This window comes from Colletes gigas, unplaced genomic scaffold, assembly GCF_013123115.1.
Source record: "Colletes gigas isolate AHSC1104 unplaced genomic scaffold, ASM1312311v1 Colletes_gigas_Sc00011, whole genome shotgun sequence".
Classification (NCBI taxonomy): domain Eukaryota; kingdom Metazoa; phylum Arthropoda; class Insecta; order Hymenoptera; family Colletidae; genus Colletes; species Colletes gigas.
This window is the reverse complement of record NW_025106640.1, coordinates 8,214,820-8,235,226: the sequence shown is the minus strand read 5'-3', so window position 1 is coordinate 8,235,226 and position 20,407 is coordinate 8,214,820. Positions and strand designations below refer to the sequence as shown.

General features: G+C 34.6%; 6 protein-coding genes across 12 annotated transcripts; 2 read left to right on the top strand and 4 right to left on the bottom strand.

Moving 5' to 3' along the window:
• Positions 1–1,675: 1,675 nt before the first annotated feature.
• On the bottom strand, positions 1,676–3,495 carry LOC122398528 (vacuolar protein sorting-associated protein VTA1 homolog). Of its 3 annotated transcripts, none has more exons than XM_043398478.1 (7): positions 3,396–3,495; positions 3,227–3,316; positions 3,115–3,160; positions 2,808–2,938; positions 2,281–2,715; positions 1,910–2,074; positions 1,676–1,838 (listed from the first exon to the last, which is right to left on the bottom strand). In XM_043398478.1, the coding sequence occupies exons 4-7, from the start codon at positions 2,914–2,916 to the stop codon at positions 1,684–1,686; spliced, it is 864 nt and encodes a 287-aa protein (XP_043254413.1). In that variant the 5' UTR covers positions 2,917–2,938; positions 3,115–3,160; positions 3,227–3,316; positions 3,396–3,495; the 3' UTR covers positions 1,676–1,683. The 3 variants fall into 3 exon arrangements, with proteins under 3 accessions (XP_043254413.1, XP_043254415.1, XP_043254414.1); XM_043398480.1 differs by having other exon boundaries at positions 2,808–2,934; XM_043398479.1 differs by lacking the exon at positions 3,396–3,495 and having other exon boundaries at positions 3,227–3,389.
• A 260-nt stretch (positions 3,496–3,755) lies between these two features.
• Positions 3,756–5,326, top strand: LOC122398531 (39S ribosomal protein L46, mitochondrial). Its single transcript, XM_043398485.1, has 4 exons — positions 3,756–4,129; positions 4,271–4,606; positions 4,696–4,838; positions 4,911–5,326. Exons 1-4 carry the CDS (start codon positions 4,072–4,074, stop codon positions 5,181–5,183), a joined length of 810 nt encoding a protein of 269 aa, XP_043254420.1. The 5' UTR covers positions 3,756–4,071; the 3' UTR covers positions 5,184–5,326.
• Positions 5,327–5,621: 295 nt separating this feature from the next.
• On the bottom strand, positions 5,622–7,151 carry LOC122398530 (probable 18S rRNA (guanine-N(7))-methyltransferase). Its single transcript, XM_043398483.1, has 5 exons — positions 6,841–7,151; positions 6,740–6,777; positions 6,481–6,659; positions 5,864–6,290; positions 5,622–5,781 (listed from the first exon to the last, which is right to left on the bottom strand). The coding sequence occupies exons 1-5, from the start codon at positions 6,877–6,879 to the stop codon at positions 5,637–5,639; spliced, it is 828 nt and encodes a 275-aa protein (XP_043254418.1). The 5' UTR covers positions 6,880–7,151; the 3' UTR covers positions 5,622–5,636.
• Positions 7,152–7,467: 316 nt separating this feature from the next.
• LOC122398525 (GTPase-activating protein and VPS9 domain-containing protein 1) lies at positions 7,468–15,483 on the bottom strand. 4 transcript variants are annotated; one of them, XM_043398472.1, is made up of 16 exons: positions 15,475–15,483; positions 14,533–14,666; positions 13,099–14,446; positions 12,580–12,779; positions 12,274–12,433; positions 12,019–12,192; positions 11,789–11,950; positions 11,453–11,720; positions 11,300–11,388; positions 10,778–11,208; positions 10,172–10,649; positions 9,827–10,059; positions 9,472–9,728; positions 9,184–9,395; positions 8,721–9,106; positions 7,468–8,643 (listed from the first exon to the last, which is right to left on the bottom strand). In XM_043398472.1, the coding sequence occupies exons 2-16, from the start codon at positions 14,662–14,664 to the stop codon at positions 8,512–8,514; spliced, it is 4,662 nt and encodes a 1,553-aa protein (XP_043254407.1). In that variant the 5' UTR covers positions 14,665–14,666; positions 15,475–15,483; the 3' UTR covers positions 7,468–8,511. The 4 variants fall into 4 exon arrangements, with proteins under 4 accessions (XP_043254407.1, XP_043254406.1, XP_043254404.1 ...); XM_043398471.1 differs by lacking the exon at positions 15,475–15,483 and adding an exon at positions 15,371–15,460; XM_043398469.1 differs by lacking the exon at positions 15,475–15,483 and adding an exon at positions 14,777–15,223.
• Positions 15,484–15,582: 99 nt separating this feature from the next.
• On the top strand, positions 15,583–18,673 carry LOC122398527 (sec1 family domain-containing protein 2-like). Its single transcript, XM_043398477.1, has 11 exons — positions 15,583–15,704; positions 15,798–16,135; positions 16,220–16,462; positions 16,545–16,814; positions 16,877–17,062; positions 17,169–17,426; positions 17,514–17,642; positions 17,717–17,948; positions 18,023–18,131; positions 18,232–18,381; positions 18,466–18,673. The coding sequence occupies exons 2-11, from the start codon at positions 15,935–15,937 to the stop codon at positions 18,671–18,673; spliced, it is 1,986 nt and encodes a 661-aa protein (XP_043254412.1). The 5' UTR covers positions 15,583–15,704; positions 15,798–15,934.
• On the bottom strand, positions 18,003–19,951 carry LOC122398529 (DNA repair protein XRCC2). Of its 2 annotated transcripts, XM_043398481.1 has the most exons (3): positions 18,704–19,951; positions 18,309–18,542; positions 18,003–18,117 (listed from the first exon to the last, which is right to left on the bottom strand). In XM_043398481.1, exon 1 carries the CDS (start codon positions 19,547–19,549, stop codon positions 18,710–18,712), a length of 840 nt encoding a protein of 279 aa, XP_043254416.1. In that variant the 5' UTR covers positions 19,550–19,951; the 3' UTR covers positions 18,003–18,117; positions 18,309–18,542; positions 18,704–18,709. The 2 variants fall into 2 exon arrangements, with proteins under 2 accessions (XP_043254416.1, XP_043254417.1); XM_043398482.1 differs by lacking the exons at positions 18,003–18,117; positions 18,309–18,542 and having other exon boundaries at positions 18,710–19,616; positions 19,786–19,951.
• Between the last annotated feature and the right edge of the window lie 456 nt (positions 19,952–20,407).

The window sequence follows — 20,407 nt, the reverse complement described above, 5'->3', positions numbered from 1 at the left end:
TTCAACCAGCTGCGACCTTAAATATAATAATTTTACGATCGCACAATTCGGTTTAATCGTATTTATTTTTAATATCTCAACTTTTGTATCGAAAGGGACGGAGATTTATTGAGAAAGTAACGTGAAAATAAAGAGTAAAGCAGGCACAGCACATTCACACGTACGAACAAAAACATGTACAATCTTTTGGAAACCATTCATAAATTGAGAGTATTGTTCGTTTTCTAAGGTGGTTAATATTTTTAGCACGTAAGGACGGCACGAAATATTTTAATTACGAAAAAACTAATATTTACGATAGTTACTAGTTACCTTCACTTACGAACTTTACACGCTTTAAAGAACGCACGTGCGAAGTGAATACAATTATAACATAAAATTAAACATATAAACGTATAAGAGTTAAATAACAATGGAAAAATCCAGGCGATCAATGCCTGGTTTTCACTTTTACCGATGTTCATTAAAAATTTTTTAATGCCTTCTTTCCTACGACAGCCAAGAACAAGCACGAGCGACGATTCATTCTCGATTTTATACGCGTACAAGGACGAGTTCTCGATACTCATTCCTTTAAGTGAATTATGTAAAGTGCCTAATACTTTATTGTTCAATTTACTGTTTAATTATATCTAGTGCTCACCTCGATGCAATCTTTTCACCGAAATGGCATCAAATCAAGAAATCAACGCTTCTACTATTAGCAGACCACGTAGCTATACAAGCATAGTTCGGAGCAGCTTTTTCTAGCAAGCAGCTCTAGCAAAGAGTGGCAGCAATTTTGTTTTTACATGCTGGCATTCCAAAAGATGGGTTTATTCACATTTTTTATTACTTACTATCAGACGACCTATTGGATTTATCTTTCTACAAACTCTTTAAACATGCTTAATTTGCAAATTGGAAGGATATGTGGGCAAGGCACTGCAAACATAATGAAAATAAAAACTTATCAGATGCCTGACTAATCGAACAAGAACCAAAGAGATAATATGACTTTAAATTCCAGCAATATGGTTGTAACTGAAGAACCAATTAATAGCATAAGTAACATTATTCATGGTCGGAAATATCTGATAATTCTAGTGATCTTCTGGACTTATTAAGTGGTTGTAAACGGCCAGCAAAGATGCTATGTTCCCGTTTAAAAAATCCTCCTATTAAGAATTGATTTACCAAAATTGAAACGCTTACTAAAACCACCCCTAACTCCCACAACTTACATTTGCCTATAAAAACATATTCCTGGATTTCTGCTCATGTTGGCATAGTCGGAAACGAAGAAACAGACATAGTAGCTAAACATGCTTGCACCACATTAGCTGAAATAACACATTTCTGTTCTTTATTATGATCTAAGTAGTACCATTCCATTCTAAGTATCACCACTGGTTAATCTAATCGTGGTCACTAATAACCGAACAGGTTGGTGTGATCTTAAGCTTAAAAAAAAAAAAAGAGACAAGTTTATATTCAAAAGATTCTCGATGTTCGGCGTGGCTGTAATAATGTAAACGATTCAATAAATAACTTATTGATTTTGCTTCTGTATTAGTTAAATTGCAGCTACTCGTGTTTACATTACTGTTAACAAAGCAATAGAAGTCAACGAACTGCATGTAGATTTTATCGCGAAATATAAATCGTCGATCGAAATAAGTTCATCATTGAACAAGATTACTCCTAATCATCTGAGTCCTTCGCCAGTGTCAATATGTTTAAAGCCTTTCGAAGGTTTGTCACGGTTAAAGGTACGTCATCGTAATTCAAAGCGCCTCCAGCCCATTTAATAAATTTTTGTGCGTTGTTAATCTGCTCTAACGACAATTCAACTCCTCCTATTGAATATGCATTCTTATCGTACAAATAATTGCATACGAATCGATTAAATTGTTTATTTGTGATTTACCTTCAGTTTTTAAAGACGTATAGTCGTCTTCTTTGATATCGGAAGGCAATTTCCCCGCGTTCCCTTTGCTAGTTGAATTAGTTTGACTATCAGTTGATCCATCTGTATTTAATGGTGCTTCTTCTTCTTCTTTTGTTTTCATTGTGGCAAGAGAATTGTCCAATTCTGTTAAAAGACAAAAAAAAAGGTAAGACGAGATTTAGTTATTACAACGAAAGAAAATCAAACGATTTTTTCATTAATACAAACATTTTTATAATTTAAAAATATAGAAAATTTTACTATTCAATAAAAAAATTCTTTTATTAGATAGGTCTGCAGCATGATGAAATTTAAAAAATACTGATGCAAGTGTGGTGCATTTTCTTCACCTTCTTCCAAACTTTTCTCCAAATCAATGTTCTCTGTATTTTCTTCAATTGGTCCTGGTATAGGTGTTTCACCATTTTGCAAACAATTATAAATATATGTTGCCTTCCATTTAGCATACTTTCTCTTCTGCGTATCGGATTCGCTTAATTCACCGATTACAGTTAAAACATCGTAAAGCAGGCCAGCTGTAAAAAAACTCTGTGCTACTTTCTTGGTAATATTAGAAGCTCTGTCGTTTGTATCTGCAAAAAGAAAAATCTTCTCTGCCCAATTCTCCAAATGTGCCTGAGCAGCTGCATCATTTGTGATAGCTTCGTTATCGCGCGACTCCTTTTTGGTCATTTCCAACCAATCCATTAATTTTAATAAAAAATTAGTTTCCTCTGGTGTTTTGGTTGAAAGCTTCAACCCTGTTTGAAGAGCATACAGTCTACCTGTATCGATAAATTATAGTTATACTTTGAAAACAATTAACGATCTGAAATTGTTTATATGGTAAAAAGTTAGGTCAAAAGCAAACACATACACCAATAACTAACAACAGGATCTCGTTGGTCATAGACTGATGCTATTCTTAAAGATTGTTCGATATTCTTTAAAGGCTGTGGAATCTCTGGCAAATTTAGTCCAACCATGTTGAATGATCCTTGGTCCTATCTTGAATAATTTTTAATTCTTTTTTATTAGCTGTTCTATTTTTTCCTTCTGACTTTGTTATAATTGTACTTTTTAAAAAATGTTTAAGCACTTTGTAATTAATACATAAGTTATAACATAAACTCGACAATTCGATGTGTCAATGAATCTAATTGATAGATGATTTATCAAATTACCTTATCAATGTAGATCGTTCCTAATCTTGTGAGAGATTGAAAATTGCTAAAACAATAATAAACGAATTTCCAGCATTAATCAAGTTTATTTTTTACAGATTAAGGTACTTGCCGACGATGTCATGCGACTGTCGATTACTTCCAATTCTTATCACGTATTACGTTGCAGAATCTATCAGTCACATTGCCCAAAAGACAGGTTCTATTTAAAATTATAGTTATGATAAATAATAATAGAGAGTACGACAATATTAAGAACAATCTAGATCAGTATGTATTACTCGTTTATGCGTCTTGACGGATACGTTGTTGACTTAAATTCAAAACATTGCATTCTATGCTGAAATAATCTCTGCTGGGGAAACTTCCTCTCGCTTCCTCCTATAAACATATATAACAATATAGGAACTTGTGTATGTTATGTTGCATGATTGCATTTGCGTGGATGTGTTATATGCGATGATTCGATGTAAAGAACAAATATAATTAAGTTTTTACTAATTAAATTTTGCTTTATAGCCATTTAAAGACGAATTAATTGTACTATGTACTTTGAAAAGTAATCAAAGAAAAAAGAACTATATAGTACTTGATAGCAGTTTTAGAACTAGTTTTGTATGTTTAAACATAATGTGCATTAACATAAGTTCGTAATACATATTTGGTATATGGATTAGTTTGATCTAAAACTTATTTTTGTTTTAATAAAGAAGAAGACATTGCTATATAAAGGTTGATACTTCTATTACAGCAAAACTAGATGAATATTCCGTTTTCTTCACCGTTAGATAGCATTACAGGATTGGTGAAGTTTAGACTTTAGACTCTAAATTCTGAAACTATATAAACGACAAAACTACTATCGTTCGGATATTGTACCGCTTACGTAGTGCGTATATATGTATAGTAATTATACGTCTCTATCTGCTGTTATCTCTTTTAATTTAAAAGTGAACAATGTTGAAAAAAATCTTAACAATGCATACACCAAATGGTACTCCCCTCGTAACGGCGAGTAAGTTATGTTTCATCGATTTCAATATTCTGTCAATTTATTGAATAACATTCATTCCTGCTGCACGATCTCGTAAATACACCGTTTTAAATTGAAAAGGTTAAAGGTAATTCTGTAAATCAAAGGAAACTTTTCACACAGGTGCTTTATCAACATCTAAGGTTATATCTCGAGCGTTATCACAAAATATTGAAACTGTAGGAACATGGGACTTGTTAAGCGCCGTTTGTTTGGAACGCCACCCAATAATTACAAAACCAATGCAAGATATAGAATTTAGATTCAAAGAGTTGTTACTACAGGAAGAGTATGAAAATAGTTTATTGTCGGATTTCGAGATACAATCAAAAAAGGAAGGCAAACCGACAAAAAAAGTGTCTACCAATGATAATCCACGTACTTATCAAACGGCTCAAGAATATGAAGATGCTACTAAACAAGAATTAGAAAACTTTAAATTTGCTCCAAGAATATCTGGTACATGCATCTATAATTTTACCTCTCAAAATTATTTAAGTACAATACCTTCTAAAATGAAGCTCCTATCATACTTATTGTAATTATAGAATTTGAAGAAGACAATAAGGTTGTATCGTTAAAGCGTAAACTAGATAAAAATCTAATATTATTGGTAGAACAAAGTGTTGGAAATGCTAATTTTTGGATTCCTCCCCAAAGTGTAAGAAAACAAGAGGAAACAATGATACAGGTAAGACTTGTTATTTGTTACATTTTATTGAACGGAATACCAACAGAATATTACTTTGCCTTATTGTTTCAGACTGCGCATAGAACTGTGCAAGAATTATGTGGGAATGATATAAAGGTAAAATTTTATGGCAATGCACCAATTGGCTTTTTTCAATATAAATATCCAAAAGATATGCAAGATAAAGGACAGAATGGAGCAAAAATTTTCTACTTTTTGGCAAAATATATAAGTGGTGATATTTCTTCTAATGTAAATTACTGTTGGTTAGATAGAGAAGAATTAAAAAAAACTGTCCACCCTAGTGTTCACAACAGTTTATCTCAGTTTTTGATACCCGAGTAAATTACCATAGCGTGCAATAGAACTTTAGTTAAAGTATATTATAAATTGTATAATTTCCATATAGAAATATTATATTTAAACAGATTCGTTTATGCGTTTATTTTAAAGTAATAAAACATTTATAAAATATATCCTTTTCTGCTACCTTAAGTGCATTTTACTCGCTATACGAAGTATAACAGAGATTTATTATATACTCATTGAATCAAATAAATGAGACAAATTGTGATTCAGGTACGTTTATAATTTTTGTAGTTCTAATTACTCGTGCTGACGAATATAGAACTAATTATTTATAATGCTAATTCAAAAAGAGATTAAAATAATTACTTAAAACTTTACACTAAATCAAGTATTATACATGTAAATAAAAAATTTTTTCAGTTATAAACTCGAACTTTATATGTACATTCTTGTTGAATTCTGTATAAAATATATAAAAACTATTGTATATTAAAATTTATTACATCTTCTCCTTCCAGTATACTTCGAGTCTTCTCTCACTTTCTTTCCCTGCTTTCTTCGTCTTTCTTTCTTTTCGGCAATCCAATCTCTGCTCTTTTTTAACGGTTTACCTCTGGCTTTCTTAATTTGCTCTCTAAAGAGATAAAATAAATTACTTTACGCGAAATGAAAATAAAACTATGATCAAATTTACAAGTTTAATAAAAAAAAATAACCTTCTAGATGCATAAGAAATAACTGAGTCATCATCGCCGATGCCTAAAGCTTGTGGTAGAGCAGCAGGTCCACCTGTCATTAAAACTAAAAAAAACTTCTTTGCCTTAGTACTATTTGGAAAATCAATGACTACACCTCCATAAAAGCCTGCCTTTGTTGCTTGTGTCGTAACTAGTTCGATCTGTTCACTGTTTTCAGGATAAAACTGAAATACAGCTCTGGCAGATCTTGACAAACACGAGAACAATGTGGAAAAAAATTTATACAGACGTTTTGATGGATTATGTGAACTTTTATCAGCATTGCACAACCACTGCAGAGCTGAAATGCTAATTGCCCCATCAAAACTTCCGGCTCTAAATGGCATTCCTTGGCCCATATCTCCCAAAATTAAATCTCCATCAACTTCTCTTTCCAAAGCTACACCTATGGTTGTAATAAAAAAGATTGCAAATGATCACGGTAGTTCATCTAATTACTATCAATGGTAACAAATTAACAGCTAACATTTGTGTTTTTCCAAACTGAAAAATGTATGAAGTTAAACTGTTCTACAACTGCCACAACTACAATTCCACAACAATATTAAATGATTACAGATTTCGTATGTATTTACCAAGCATTGCCGAAGATATATCAATTCCTATCCACACGTGTTCGCATTCTTCAATTACGCTGCCACTTAGACCAGAACCACAGCCAATATCCAGAAGTAAACTAGTTCTCTCTTCTGACAACAAAAGAAGCTCTATAGCACGTCTACACATTTGTTCTTGTATATCCATCATTCGAGAGCTGCAGAATCGGAAAATATACTTGTTACTATGGTTTAAATAGAATATAAGGGATATGTACATAAATATAAAGCAGTGTACCTTTGTGTGTACTTGCGAGCTTCAGTTTCACCATAAAACTGTGTAAAAAAGAAAATCAGTAAAGCATCGCAAAGTAATAAATTGAATATAAAACATCTTACCACTTCAGGTGGAGCTAAATGTTCTGGTCGTTTTGCCATTTTTTCTTGTCCTCATCAATTAATTTCCCTTATAAAACTCTTAATACAGTGAATTGTTACATATAATACAAGGAGCATGTACTCGAGTTCATTGGTATTTTCGTCTTCGGATAATTTAATGTCAACAAACGTTCAAGATGCAATTAAGTTTACTTAACAACACTACAATTCACTTTTTAAGACACTTAACAATAGCTCCTTTTGAAATACTTATTCAAAATCAGATCACGTTTTAACGAGAGTTGGTTAGAATAAGGTTAAGTTTAACCTTCGTAACCACATTTAGTTAGAGACAATACGCAATACCGAATACGTTCAGTGTGGCGCTTTTTTTGAACATGAACATGAGCAAAATCTATTTTTCACTTATCGAGTATAAATTCAATTAGCTATTTATACTCAATCGTATTAATAACATACAAATATCTATACATATGCTTGTTCATAGAAATAATAACAAAAATTTCTTTTTTTTTTCAATAGTTGAAACATGATCAGGGGGTCTTAAAACGTGTATTTCTTAAATACGATATTTATTCTAATTTAATAATAAAAGGTAAATAAAATTGTTTGTACAGCAAACGGTTTATAATATATAATTGTAACAAATCGCAAAATACATTTTATTTGCAAATTTGAAACGTATTTAACTAAAAAAAAATTATAATGCTATTACTCGGAACGACTATTCTAAGTTCTGTTGCAATTTCTGACCTATTGTTTATACACAGCGTTTAATCTTTCTCGACATCTAAGTCGATTTTAATAGAGTAATGTGGGTATGTACTAATTTAAAAATCTAACGACGAGGTGTATGAAAAAATACAATATGTGGGTATTCCCTAATAAAATAAAGCCTTTTTATATAAAAGCAAGTTATTTTTGCTAGTTTAAAATAGAGTAATCATTCTCATGATAATGCATAGGGTAAAACTCAATTGTAATACATCAAATGAATGCATCCCTTAAAAAAAGTTGGCAATTTTTTTTTTTACATTCAAGTAGTATATGATATTACTTTTACTTTTGTAAGATACCGAAAATATTCGATTTTTTAGTGGGATGAAATTGATTGACATTTAAAAATCATTGTCAATGGTTCTAATAGAGGTACTAACAATAGTAACAGGAAAAATAATGATACATGTAACAATGAGGTTGAGAATAATTGTAATACTAGTTATAATAGTAATAGCAATAGCAGCATTAAGGACAATAGCATTCATATTGATAATGATAATGATAATGATGATGATGATGACAATAATAATATTTGGATCGTGTTTAATTAAAAATCAAGTTTAAAATGATAATTACGATATTCGTGGTAGTGAAAGCAATAATAATACAAAGAATAATGGGCATAAAACAAGTAATTGGTGGGAGTAATAGCAATAATAGCAGTGGCAGCTTTAGCAAAAGTACTGAAGTGCAGCAGTGCTAATAGCAATAATAATATTAATATTGTTGACGATGACGATGATGACGACGTTGATCGGCATAGGAAAGGAGGTGGAGGAGTATGATAATTACGATGACTATAACAATGGTGATTATTACGATGACAATGATGATGAAAATTATGATACACTATTTCTACAGTTCCAACAGTATCTTGTTACTAAATATGACTTAATCCATTGTTTTTATAAACTCAATTGCAGAACAGAATTGCGTCCACCAATATTGTTCTTCGCCTTCTAGTCGGTTTCCATAGAAACTATCCACGTATTGTATAGTCGAGAGCAAGGACGGTGGATTAGTCTGAAAAAAGTAGTCCAAGAAAAGAATAGTTTATATGGCAAATCAGTAAGTTGCGAATAATAACAAACGTAACTTGCCTTTATGATAACGTAGACCAAAACAGGAATAAGATCGTCGGCGGCGGGTACTCCCCTCTCGGTTGCCATTGAAAGCAAATTTATGATAGTTGTAGCACAACGAAATACACATTGCAGTTTATCTCTAGGAGTTTTATACGCTGATATTACAGCTAGTTCGGCCTGTGCCCATGGCCAGGGGCACTCATAATGGTATATCTTAGGAATTCGTAGATCTTTATGATTAGGCGTCACAACTTTGGCCAGTTTCTTAATGTGATCGTGAAGCAACTGATCCCGGTAAACATCACCGTCCCCGTTTGGATAAAGTGCATTATGATAAACGCGCGCCATAACGGTTCTTTCCACCACGACTCTGGCTAATACCAGTTGATTTTCGCTCGCGCCTACAAATGTCACTCGATCGTAATCAATCAACACAATTTATTAAGTCAGTTTCGGGGTCGAAGAAATTCTTACTCACATTGCCATATCGGATCATTGTCCATCTTCGAGTGAACCTTTCCCAGGAAGGTATCGACCAAATCTTGTTTCTCATCCGCCAAAGTCAATTTTTTGAATTCATCGCAAAAATGCAAAAGGAGTGACTCTTTTTTTTCTAAAAAGACTCTCACGCAAACGGATACGAGATGATTGTTAACGGCATCACGGTCGCATTTTACTCTAACACACAACCTTTACACAATCGCATAACATTAATCCTTGATGTTACGATACACCGAATCTAAATTAAATTGATGAGAAATTATACCTGTCTAAATGAGCCAACGTGGAAAGTAATCCTTGTCGACATCTAATTAAATATGCAACGTAAGGTGATCGTTTCTGATAATCCTCGCACAAGGACTTAAACAATTTCCTGCATCCGTCGTCATTAAACAATCTAACACAACGCAGCGTTTCGTGCAGATGAGCTATTAACGCTCTGTCCTGTAAATTGATAGCTTCTGCTAGCTGTAATTGTAGAAAGGCGACCAATTCGTTCTCTTTCTGGGACCAAGAATTTCGCTGTAACAGAAAGATCGTCGTGTTTTGGGTCACATCAACGACAAGCAACGAAGTTAACAGGCACATAGGAAACTTTAGTACAATTCTATAGAATTTACCTCGGATGTAGTGGTCCAGGGAATATGCTGAAGATCAGCGGTACTGAGAACCATACGTAACTTTCTTTTCGCATCGGCGAATGCATAAGAGAGCTCAATGTTATTTGGATCTATCAACAGCCTCTCGTCCTCCGTTGTTTCCTTTGTACGAGAGTGATTGCTCTCGGTCGATGCCGTATCGCTCGCTATACTTGGTTTCCTCCTGTATTTGGCCAATATGTCGTCTGTACTATCTAAAAAGTTTTCATAAATCATTTTTTTCATTATTTTCTCTTCCTGGTTTAATGTATACAATCGTGACAAATGTTTAATATCGGTGATCCAAATGTGGAAGAACATGCTTACCATTAATCGCGTTACCAGATGATGTTACATCTTCGGACATTATTCTACGTAATCTGTGTCGCCCTACATCAACACTGTCCACGCCGACATCTCGTTCGTACCACCTACTGATAGTACCATCGTCAGAACCACGGATTGCCTTGCCCCTCCGATTTCTCAGGGACATTTTCAATTTCCCAAAGAAGCTTCTTTTATTTTTTTGTTCGTCATCCAACAGTTCCTTGTCTCCGCGTTCCGCGGTCATATCGAAACTGATACTTTTTGGTATGGCACCGCTGGATGCGTTAGGTTTTGGAGAGTCGCAGTTTCCATTAACCAATAATGTCCCCGACAATGGTAACTCCGAGCTTGTGTTCTTCCCTCGAGATTCAGAACCAGAACTACCTCTGGACATCAAGTTATCAATACTCAATCGAACACCTTCCAGGTCAGTTTCGCCAACCGTTTCATTAGCCGAACCAATGCAGTTTTCCAATTCCTGCAAAATTATTTGAACGACGTTTTGAGAAATGAATTATTATTATATTGGAGAAATTAAGTATCGTCGATGTACCAATGAAAATGACAACACATATATAATTATGATAATAATAATTAGGAACAAACCTCTGATTTTGCGTCGATGTTTCGCGACTGTTCTGCCCTCGACAAAACCGGTGGTGAAATATGATTAGCTAACAGCAAAGCCGGCGCAACAGCTGCTACCCCAATATGATTATGGGTCGAAGTCTGCTGTTCCATTTGACCCTTTCCATCGTCGATGTGAAGTTTGTCCATGAGATGAGCCAATCCATCATCGCGCAACGATTTATCATAATCCCTAACGCTGCCAATATTGTTGGCATTTTTGTCGACATATTCCATCGTACCTCTTTGATAATCAGACCTATTTTCATTTTGTCCAGTTATATTCGAAGAGGATGCCGAAGGGGATGTTGTCGGCGAAGGAGAACCGGTCGCAGAAGATCGTGTATCTTCTCTGTTAATTGGTATCGATTGAAAACCTGTTGCCGTGCATTCAGTCGATGTTGTGTTTTCTAGAGACGAATGAAATACAAAATAAATATTGCAATTTTGACAATCGTGTCTCAACGCGAAAGATGACGCTTAAGATAAGACTGTTCTTACGGGGAATCGCCTGTGTAAGTGTTTCTTCCGTAGCCTCTGCTTCGCTGCGTGCTTCAATCTCAATTTCAGATCTCGCAGTATCATCGGACCTGGAAATAAAACCACTTTTCACCTACTCCGTTTCATTCTTTAACCATTTTATTTAAAACATACCTTGCAACGCTAGCAGTGTCATCAGTGTCAACCTCGGTCAATCTCTCGGAATCGCTAGCTAGTACATCGGTACTCCATGCTTCAGACGCAGTTTCACTGACATCTAATGCCATTTGTGGCATCGATTCCGACGTTGTTGATATAACCGTTGGGTTTTGCTCCGACAGAGGAGGATACTGTATCTTTTCTTGCTGTTCGACCATTTCACTATCCGAAGCTAGAACGTCCGTCGACCACGTATCGGACACCATCGAGACAGTCTCGTCACCTAAAAATATACAATGGTTGAAACTTGACATTTTCTAGACATTACGCTTATTTTCTTCTTCTCTGTACCTTCGATCAGCTTTTTAATCTCGAATTTGCAAAACTTGTCATCTATTTCAGACCGACTTTGTTTCGTTGGTATATTCGATGGAGGTAAATCCAATTGTCGTGCTTCGCCTGCAGCACGTCCTTCGTCTCCTTCGGTGATTTGAGACGATGGCGTATCACGACCTGTAAACATAAACGCGAAAATATCTGTAGAACTTTAACCTTTTCCTATTGCACGTATACCGACAAACCTGATATATTGGGCGTTCCACGTCCTGAAACGCTGGCAGACACCATATCCGATAAATTATCGTTTTGATCTTCTGTTTCTAGTTCGAGAGAGGAAGCAACGCTGTGATTTGAAGCAGCTTCTGAAACAGCCTCCAAATTGTCCGAGGTATTTCCGATGAAACCTTCGAACAAAACTAACAATATTCTAAGTTAACGTCCGTCCCTTATAAGAGAAATAATTACTATAACATGGATATAAATTCCAATGAAAATACCTTCATCATGCGACAATGAAAATCGAGTCTTCTTTTCTTGAGTTTCTATGCGTTCAACCCCACAACTTCCCCGTCTGTCGTGCACGTTTGGTATGTCATCCGAAAGATTCAGAGTAACAGGTCCGTTTTCCATATTGGATCCAAGTTCCATACACAGGACCTACAATATCGAAGAGAAAAATGATCGACAATATACTCAGACCTATCAAATTGTAAATCGAGAAATTTCATTTAACGAAATCGATTCAATTTACGAGTCAGGGGAAATTAAAAAATGTTTTATAAACGGAAAAGAACATTACGTACTTTCTGTTCGCTAAGAAGTCCCACGAATTCTCCGGTATTTGGTTCAAACGGAATGACGAGAACATCTTGAGAATTTTTCTCGGTCGATTCTTCCTCGGGGGTTGAAGTACCGTTCATTTCGTCTCCTCCGTCATTGGTTGCATTGGACGAGTACGATGACGACGATGACGATGCCGACATTCGTACTACACGTCCTTTTCCTACCGCAGAAAGCAAACTTCAATACGTCTTCTTCTCCATTATTCTTATACTTCCAGCTTTCTTGCGTTTCTTTTATCTTTAAGGCACAGGAAGGAAATAAGAATCAGTTGTTCGGATAGTTAGATGGGAATTAAGGAGATGTAAGAGTTCTCCAAGGCCGTAAAACATATTCTTTTAGGACATACGTGAACTGTGAATTGCAAAATAATATTGTTTCTTTATAATGCGTATCTAAAGAACATTCGACGGACAATAAAAATTGATGAATTGTATAATGAAGGATGAACAAGAATAGATGTAATTTCACAACATAATTACCTTTTCCTAGAAGGCCCCCACGTCGGTTGCTTGTTTCGACGTTGACGTTATTAGCCAGTTTATTAGTGATTAAGGAACCGGAAGGTAATTGAAAAAGCATATCGATTAATTGCTTTGCATCGAATGCCGTGGATCGTGAGACGTTTTCTGCGGTAGTTTCAGCAGCTATAGATTGAAGAAATATAATCAAAGTGTTTAGTTCTGTTGCCGTAAACAAGGCGGCAGAACGAGAAAGGCCTCGAAATTTATTATTGTCAATGACGTTAGGCTCGTCCTCGAGTTCTTCTGTTGTACCATCCACTATTGCATCTATTATAGAAGAGACAGAATCCTTGTCGAATTTCTTGTAAAGATCGAACGTTTTACTATCGACTGTTTGATACTTCATTAAAGAAAGCATTTGCAAAATTTGTCCAACTTGCATAAGATTGAATCTAGCAACGTAGCTGATAGGCGCGTCAGTGATACCGTATGGTTCTGGATTTACTATAGCAGGACATATGAAATATGTAAAAACCAAGTCAGTGCACATTGCATGCACTTCCTTTGGATCGATGTTCCCATTTTTTACCAAAAGTCCTGCCATTTGTCTAACCAGCCAGCAGACACTGCTCGGAAAACAATGCATATTTTCTTGTATACTAACTATGAATCTTTGAGTTATGCGAAACAATGAATTAATCGTCCACAATCTGTAACGCTGCAACTTCATTTCGTACTCGGGAGTACCTTCCTTTCCAAATTTCTTCAATCTCTCCGATGGAGGAAATCTTACGGGTGCCTTGTCTGGGTCAATATCAAGAAACATTTCATCCTCCATTAGTAACTGTACAATAGGATTATGCAAAGCAGCTGTTAGGAAGAATTTGGCCGAAAAAACACTCTCGTGAAAGACAGAGTAAAATCTAGAAAATGCACATGTGCCATGTCTGAGTAACCTTCGAGGATTATCCGAGGGTACAATTTGTAGCAACATCAGATGTCTAAGTAATTTTAGAACCAAAATTTTATCTTCTGGTAATAAACAATTGCCGTATAAACCTGCTGCCAATGATTGAACGATATTTTGCACTAAATCTGGTAATAATTTGTCTCCCTCTACCAAACATGATGCAAGAAGTTTAGGAGATTTTCTAAGGTTGCCTAGGAATTCTCCGTAAGACAAACAAGCCTGGTAACGTAAATACTTATATGCATCAACAAAACGTGAATTTTCCAAAGTATTTGCTTTTTGACAACAAGATGCCGGAGTACAATCTGGTCTAGACATTATTAATCGATTTAGATTAACTCTTTGTTGCGCTGTGATCCAGGCCTGCTGTGACAAATTTGATGACGCGTATAATACCTGAAACAATTTGTACAACTCGTTGATATTATTTTTCACGCATCGAAAATATATTTTCTCTTCTAATAAGCAAAATTAACACGCACCTTTTCATTGAGTATTTGTAAATTTTGTTGTTCCGAACTGATAAACAGACGCTCTTGACGCAGATGACTGGCCAGTTCGATCATATCCCACTGTAGTGTTCCTAGGGATTCTATGCTGTTTGCCGACGACATTGCTGAGCATACCCAGGAAAACAACAAATATCGCGAAATTAATCCAATTTGTTTTTAGCAACTAATAATCAGCTAATGGTTTGTGGGTTTTTATAAGATATTACTCAAATACCCAAAAACGATGTATTATGCCACAACCAACACAACCACTGTTTTGTATCAATCAGTAAGATTTTTACTTTCTATCTTCTTATATAAGATAAAATTTCTACAAAATGATCAAAAGATAAAACAGAATGGTTCGAATGTTGGAAAATACAAAAGAAAAATTATAACAAATTGCTTCTGGTGAAAACTCCGTATCTTCTCAAAGCGTGGTATATATTTCTTCGATCGACGAACGTATTTCAATAATCCGTAGTTAAGCGTTGCTCACAGAATCATAGTACTTTATTGTTGTCCTTTTTATCTCGAAACAACACCCCCCACCGACACACAATCATTTTCTGTTTTAGGTTAGAATTTTCTATGACAAATGGCTGTGCTTGTACTTTAAATCGAAAATTAAATGTCGATACATAACTGGTTATTCGATTATTCGAGAACATATCGAGTTTCAAACAAGAATCAAAATGATCACGATCAATTAGATATTGAAAATTTTGATTTTTCCAAACATTGATAAATTTCAATCTATTCGTTAAACAATCGGAGATACTTATTACATTTCATTAAAAGAGATTCTAGGCAAACGAAATGTTTCTACCTGTTCTTCTATTTGATTTGTTATATAGGAGCTTTCAATATTGAATGATTGTAATATTTTAAATAAAATTACAATCACATTACAATTGTTTACGTAACTACTACCTGAATTACCTAGCGTTGTCTGGTATATAAAATTGTTTACATCCAAAAATTGTGGGATCGATCGATATCTCAGTTATTATCGATTTCATCCGAAATTTATGTAATTCTATAAAAAAATTTAATTTATTTACATTTGTTACGTGTATATTTTTATTCTAAATGTAATTTAAAGTAAAGGTACGCGAGATTCATCATGAATAGTTTCATTGGTTTTTGCTTCATAATTGCAAGTATAGCATTTAATTTTTGTATTTTATATTTATAATTATGCTCTCACAATTTCCCCTAGCACCAAAAATTTTGTAATTGTTTGTGTAATTTAGATTCGAAATTGAGCTACTCTATAGACACGCTTCAAATTGGAGCAAATTGAAACCTCCAATACGATTCGCCCCTGTTCGACACATTTGTATAATGAGAAACGAGGAAAGTTGTCCATAGTGAGGTTAACAAAAAAATAATGACAGATATTTTGTTTGAAACGAGAAAATTCATCTCGGAATGTTGGGAAAGCATATTTGCAGAAGTACGCGGTACAGTGGTTTACATAGATCATTGTGCAGCCGAATGTTTACATTGGTACACAGCTGGTAAAGGTTATCTGGCACTAAAAGATGCTGGGGCAATTGCAGTTCATGAACTCGGCATGTATCATTTTCGAGTGGGTATACACAATTTATATTCAATCATTGAAGTTTGCATTTTAATGTCACTATGAATGTAACAAGTTTCACGTTGTTTGTAGTATGTTGAGGTTAGAGAAACCAAAAAAGCTGTTATCGTGTCCACTGCTGATGATCCAGTGTTTTATCAACGAACGATCAAAATGATTTTAGCAAAAAATGCATTTGAAAGCTGTACGATATACTGTAGCACTCCTTGTTGCACTACTGATTATCTGGAAATTCTTCCAACAGAGGAGAAATTGAATTACAATAAATTAAGAAGAGATATTAAGGCTTGGATGTCTTCAAAAAATCTATTACAAGTTTGTGCATTACACATTTTTGTTATTATTATAATTACAATAATAATTACAATAATTTTAAACGAAATAAATTTATTTTTAGGAACCTTCTGTTGACATCATCCATGTTCCATTTTTTATAGCATTGTTAAACAAAGATCTGATTGTAACACCTCCTTTTGGGGACTTAATGCCACCTTTAGACACAACTGTTCCCCATGATACAGCTGCTAAATTAAATCTTCTAGCAAATTCTTTTTACAAATTGTTTGCTAGTATAAATGCCAGATTAGATATTTATGCAATTGGAAAATTGAGCGATCGTCTTGCAGAGAATTTAGAAAACTGCATTGCTAATGCAGATCATCGAAACGTAAGTAGTGAAATGATAGAGGAAAAGTATGCAAGACAAACTACTTATAATCATTTTTATAGCATTCATTAGGAGCTCAAGAAATTGGAGTATCCCTTGTTTTAATGGACAGGACATTAGACCTTTGTACACCAACCAGTAATAATATGGAATCATTTCTTACAAAAATATTACGAACGTTTCCTCGTTTACCGCAACACAATAATGACGTAGCAATTAGCATGGCACCTATACTAGGAACAGTAGAGGTAAATTTGTTTTCTACACAGGCACAATATGTTTATGTACAGCTTGTTAAAAAATCAGCTTTGTTTAATTATTTTGATTAAATCATCTTTTCTCATGAGTGTTAAGGGAGTTTTACGAGCATGCGAAATACGAGGATGTTTGGCGAGCATAGAGAAAACTACAATCGATCTTTTTATTTCGGAAAAAGAGAAAAAGTTACTAGCCGTGGCCCATCAGTCGCTAAACGATATGGTTTCTACGAAGGATAATCCGAAATTGAGAACACCAACGAGAATTTCTGGTCATTGTTTAGAGAAAGCCCTTAGTAAAATTCGAACTACAGACAGTATCGATTCTTTTATGGCCTATAGAAAAGAGCTGCAGGTGATTTTCTAGCTTCCCTTTTCCACTTTCCTGCATATACATTCGGTATCTTTCAATTCCGTTTAATTATATTTTTCTGGAACGCAGAGTATCTTGGCGATAACCGGGGCAACGACGTCGCAAAAGACAGGCCAACTTGAATTACTTACTAGTTTAGAGAAACTAGTGTTCCAAAGTCTCTCCGTGAGCCGTGAATCTTCGAGTATACTCGCACAAGTAATCAATGGTTCGATTCCAGCCACGTACGCGCGACTTATGTTCCACCGAGTAAGATAAGTTAATTGTTTTAGCTGAGCAATGTCATACGAACACGAATTGACAGAGGACTCGACACTGAAAACCTATTAGCACTGTTAATACACGTTTATGCCCTTGCGGGAACGCAAATCCGGTTTTCTGCACAACAAGAACGCCAATTGGAAGAATCAATCGCGGACGCGGTCTTTGAGGACTTAGAAATTTTTAAAGAAAATCCATCTACTAATACAACATCGACCTATCAACGAACTTTATTACTGTTAGGTATGCATTATACAATATACGCTACTTGTATGCCATTAGTTGCAAGTAATTTTTGCTTATTATTTCCATGTTAGGAGTGAATGACGTAGCCGCAGCACGAGAAACTTCGTACAGGATAGCAGCACGTATTATTAGTATACTTCAATCAATCGCGGTACAACGTTCGAATCTACAAGATTACAAGTAAATTTTCAATTTTTTTTAGCTTAAAAAAGAATGAATTATTCGATGCTAGGTATATTCGATTTACACGAAATTTCATCGATATTACAACCATTTTCAGATTTTTTATAATAAAACCAAGCTCGCAAGAGACGATTCGACGAGTCAGTATATTGGAGCAAATAACTAGGGACATACTTTGCACGGGCGTAGCTCGAGAGCTGCGGGATTTTCGTCAAAGATCATCTTCATTTATTTCTGCTGGTTTCAAGTAAGCATTGTTCTAATGGTTGATGAAATTTGCCTAGCTATGATGTAATATGTTAAAATTTGACAAATTTCCTTCTTGTTGTAGTTTACTGTTAAGGGGTAAAGCAAAGCGTCATCCTCGCGATAATCCCTATGTTTTAATATACATTATTGGTGGAATCACTGCAGAGGAGTCAAAAATAATTCAAGAAATGAGATCAGAGCATAATAATGATAAAACACCATACATAATGTTAGCAGGATCTAGATTGTTAAATCCTCTGGATGTAGTGGACAAAATACTGTTTCAATGATATATCTTGAAATAAAATCTGTATATATACCGGAGTTTATCCTTTTTCTTCTCCTTTGTTCACTTTCCATTTTATACCATTTGACAAAATAGAATAACGCACTCTTCTAACAGTTTGCTCTGTTTCCAATGTACACATCAGATCTTGTGAATCGTGTATCTTATGCAAATGTATCTTATAATATTCACCAGTATCCGTTAAGAAATCTGTCATGAATTTTTTTCCTTTGTAATTGACAATACTTTCGGGAGGTCTGGTGTACATTGTTGCAACATTGAATCGAGTTGTGTGTACTGTAGCAAGCTGTAACAATTTCCTTATATAAGTATTAACTGTAATATTGCTATTATTTTCACGATCTTGCCAATAATATGCTGTTATACTGTCAATAGCTAACAGGGCAATTTCAGAATTGTCAAGGAATACATCGTCTAATGTACGTAATGTTAGAAAAAATTGTTCGCTGTTGTAACAATTAATGATATACAGATTACGCAAGGAATTTTGTACAATAGATATCTTTTCTGAATTTGTCTTGAACGTTTCGGATTTTAATGGTACAGTGCACGCAGCGTCCACGATATTATTCATTACATCGATTAATTTTGAGACTTGAAAATGGTGATCTGTATTTATTAAAATGACTGAAGCGTTACAGCCTTTAATTCGAACGGATCCATAATAATCCGGTAGGATACACTTTGCGAGCATTTGAGAGAGGAGAAGAGTCTTTCCAGTTGAACGTTCTCCATTGATTTCTATGATGTCCGTATGTCGAAAACCTTCGGGAAATAAAGTATCATCGAGTCCACGCAGGCTCGGTTTACTGTTTAATCTTACAAGCAATTGCGCACCGGATTCTATTTCCGATTGCATAAATTTCACTTTTCTTTCTCCTTTCTTTTTTCATTTATTTTCTTCAAACACGTTTAAAGTTTTCGTTCTAAAACGGACACACTTTAACTTTATGGTGAAATGGACACAATGCATCGTGTATCGTTTACGACGATCATTTGATCAATGTAATACTTCGTAAGCAAAAGATTTAATTCGATAAACTTTGCAAATAGATGTAGATTTTATATAGACTGTAATAATATCCGTATACTTACAACATAATAATGAAACGAACAAGAGTAAATACTACAGTCGTATTAATATTTGGAACAATTTGGAAGAAAATTGTTATTATGAAAGAATGACGAAATTATGATATCGATAATTGATCAAGATTAACATCGTCCGAAATTGGAACACACCTAACCAATACAATTTCAACCCTTTCCGCGCCTTTTATTTTACACGGTTGTAAAAGATGGCGTTGGCTATAGCTAATTCTCGAATGTCACGAATATAGCGGTTTTATTGTTTTCCGTTTTTATTACGTACATACTGTACGTATGTATGAAGTACCTGAGTTGGTACTTGCCTGTAAATAGTTAAAAAGTTTTCACGCATGAGAAAATTATTTTCTTGATATAGGCATAGACAAATAGAGACGAAAACGTACATTACATAAAGGAGCATAGAATACGTCGAAGTTTGGAAGTTTTATGAACTACGATTTCGTGATTTAACGCTCGGTAGGTAGCAATAGTCAACAAAACGGTTCCTCGATCACATGTGCGTTAGCGACTCGAAGAGAACGAAAACATAATTTTGCTAAGGATTTTTGGATATGTCACGAGTTTAAGATGTGATATGATATATTCATTTTAAACGAATAAACTAACA

Excerpts from the sequence above, each read along its gene's own strand:
- LOC122398528 (XM_043398478.1), bottom strand. The coding sequence starts at position 2,916 with ATGGTTGGACTAAATTTGCCAGAGATTCCACAGCCTTTAAAGAATATC. Across the intron at positions 2,716-2,807 it reads TCCTGTTGTTAGTTATTGGT|GTAGACTGTATGCTCTTCAA; the intron begins GTATGTGTTTGC and ends TTATCGATACAG. Across the intron at positions 1,839-1,909 it reads TACGTCTTTAAAAACTGAAG|GAGGAGTTGAATTGTCGTTA; the intron begins GTAAATCACAAA and ends CATATTCAATAG.
- LOC122398531 (XM_043398485.1), top strand. The coding sequence starts at position 4,072 with ATGTTGAAAAAAATCTTAACAATGCATACACCAAATGGTACTCCCCTC. Across the intron at positions 4,607-4,695 it reads ATTTGCTCCAAGAATATCTG|AATTTGAAGAAGACAATAAG; the intron begins GTACATGCATCT and ends TTGTAATTATAG. Across the intron at positions 4,839-4,910 it reads AAGAGGAAACAATGATACAG|ACTGCGCATAGAACTGTGCA; the intron begins GTAAGACTTGTT and ends TTATTGTTTCAG.
- LOC122398530 (XM_043398483.1), bottom strand. The coding sequence starts at position 6,879 with ATGGCAAAACGACCAGAACATTTAGCTCCACCTGAAGTG. Across the intron at positions 6,660-6,739 it reads GCTCGCAAGTACACACAAAG|CTCTCGAATGATGGATATAC; the intron begins GTACACTGCTTT and ends CCGATTCTGCAG. Across the intron at positions 6,291-6,480 it reads TATATCTTCGGCAATGCTTG|GTGTAGCTTTGGAAAGAGAA; the intron begins GTAAATACATAC and ends TTACAACCATAG.
- LOC122398525 (XM_043398472.1), bottom strand. The coding sequence starts at position 14,664 with ATGTCGTCGGCAAACAGCATAGAATCCCTAGGAACACTACAGTGGGAT. Across the intron at positions 14,447-14,532 it reads TACAAATACTCAATGAAAAG|GTATTATACGCGTCATCAAA; the intron begins GTGCGTGTTAAT and ends AAATTGTTTCAG. Across the intron at positions 11,721-11,788 it reads GATTAAAAAGCTGATCGAAG|GTGACGAGACTGTCTCGATG; the intron begins GTACAGAGAAGA and ends GTATATTTTTAG.
- LOC122398527 (XM_043398477.1), top strand. The coding sequence starts at position 15,935 with ATGACAGATATTTTGTTTGAAACGAGAAAATTCATCTCGGAATGTTGG. Across the intron at positions 16,815-16,876 it reads CTAATGCAGATCATCGAAAC|CATTCATTAGGAGCTCAAGA; the intron begins GTAAGTAGTGAA and ends TCATTTTTATAG. Across the intron at positions 17,643-17,716 it reads CTTCGAGTATACTCGCACAA|CTGAGCAATGTCATACGAAC; the intron begins GTAATCAATGGT and ends TAATTGTTTTAG.
- LOC122398529 (XM_043398481.1), bottom strand. The coding sequence starts at position 19,549 with ATGCAATCGGAAATAGAATCCGGTGCGCAATTGCTTGTAAGATTAAAC.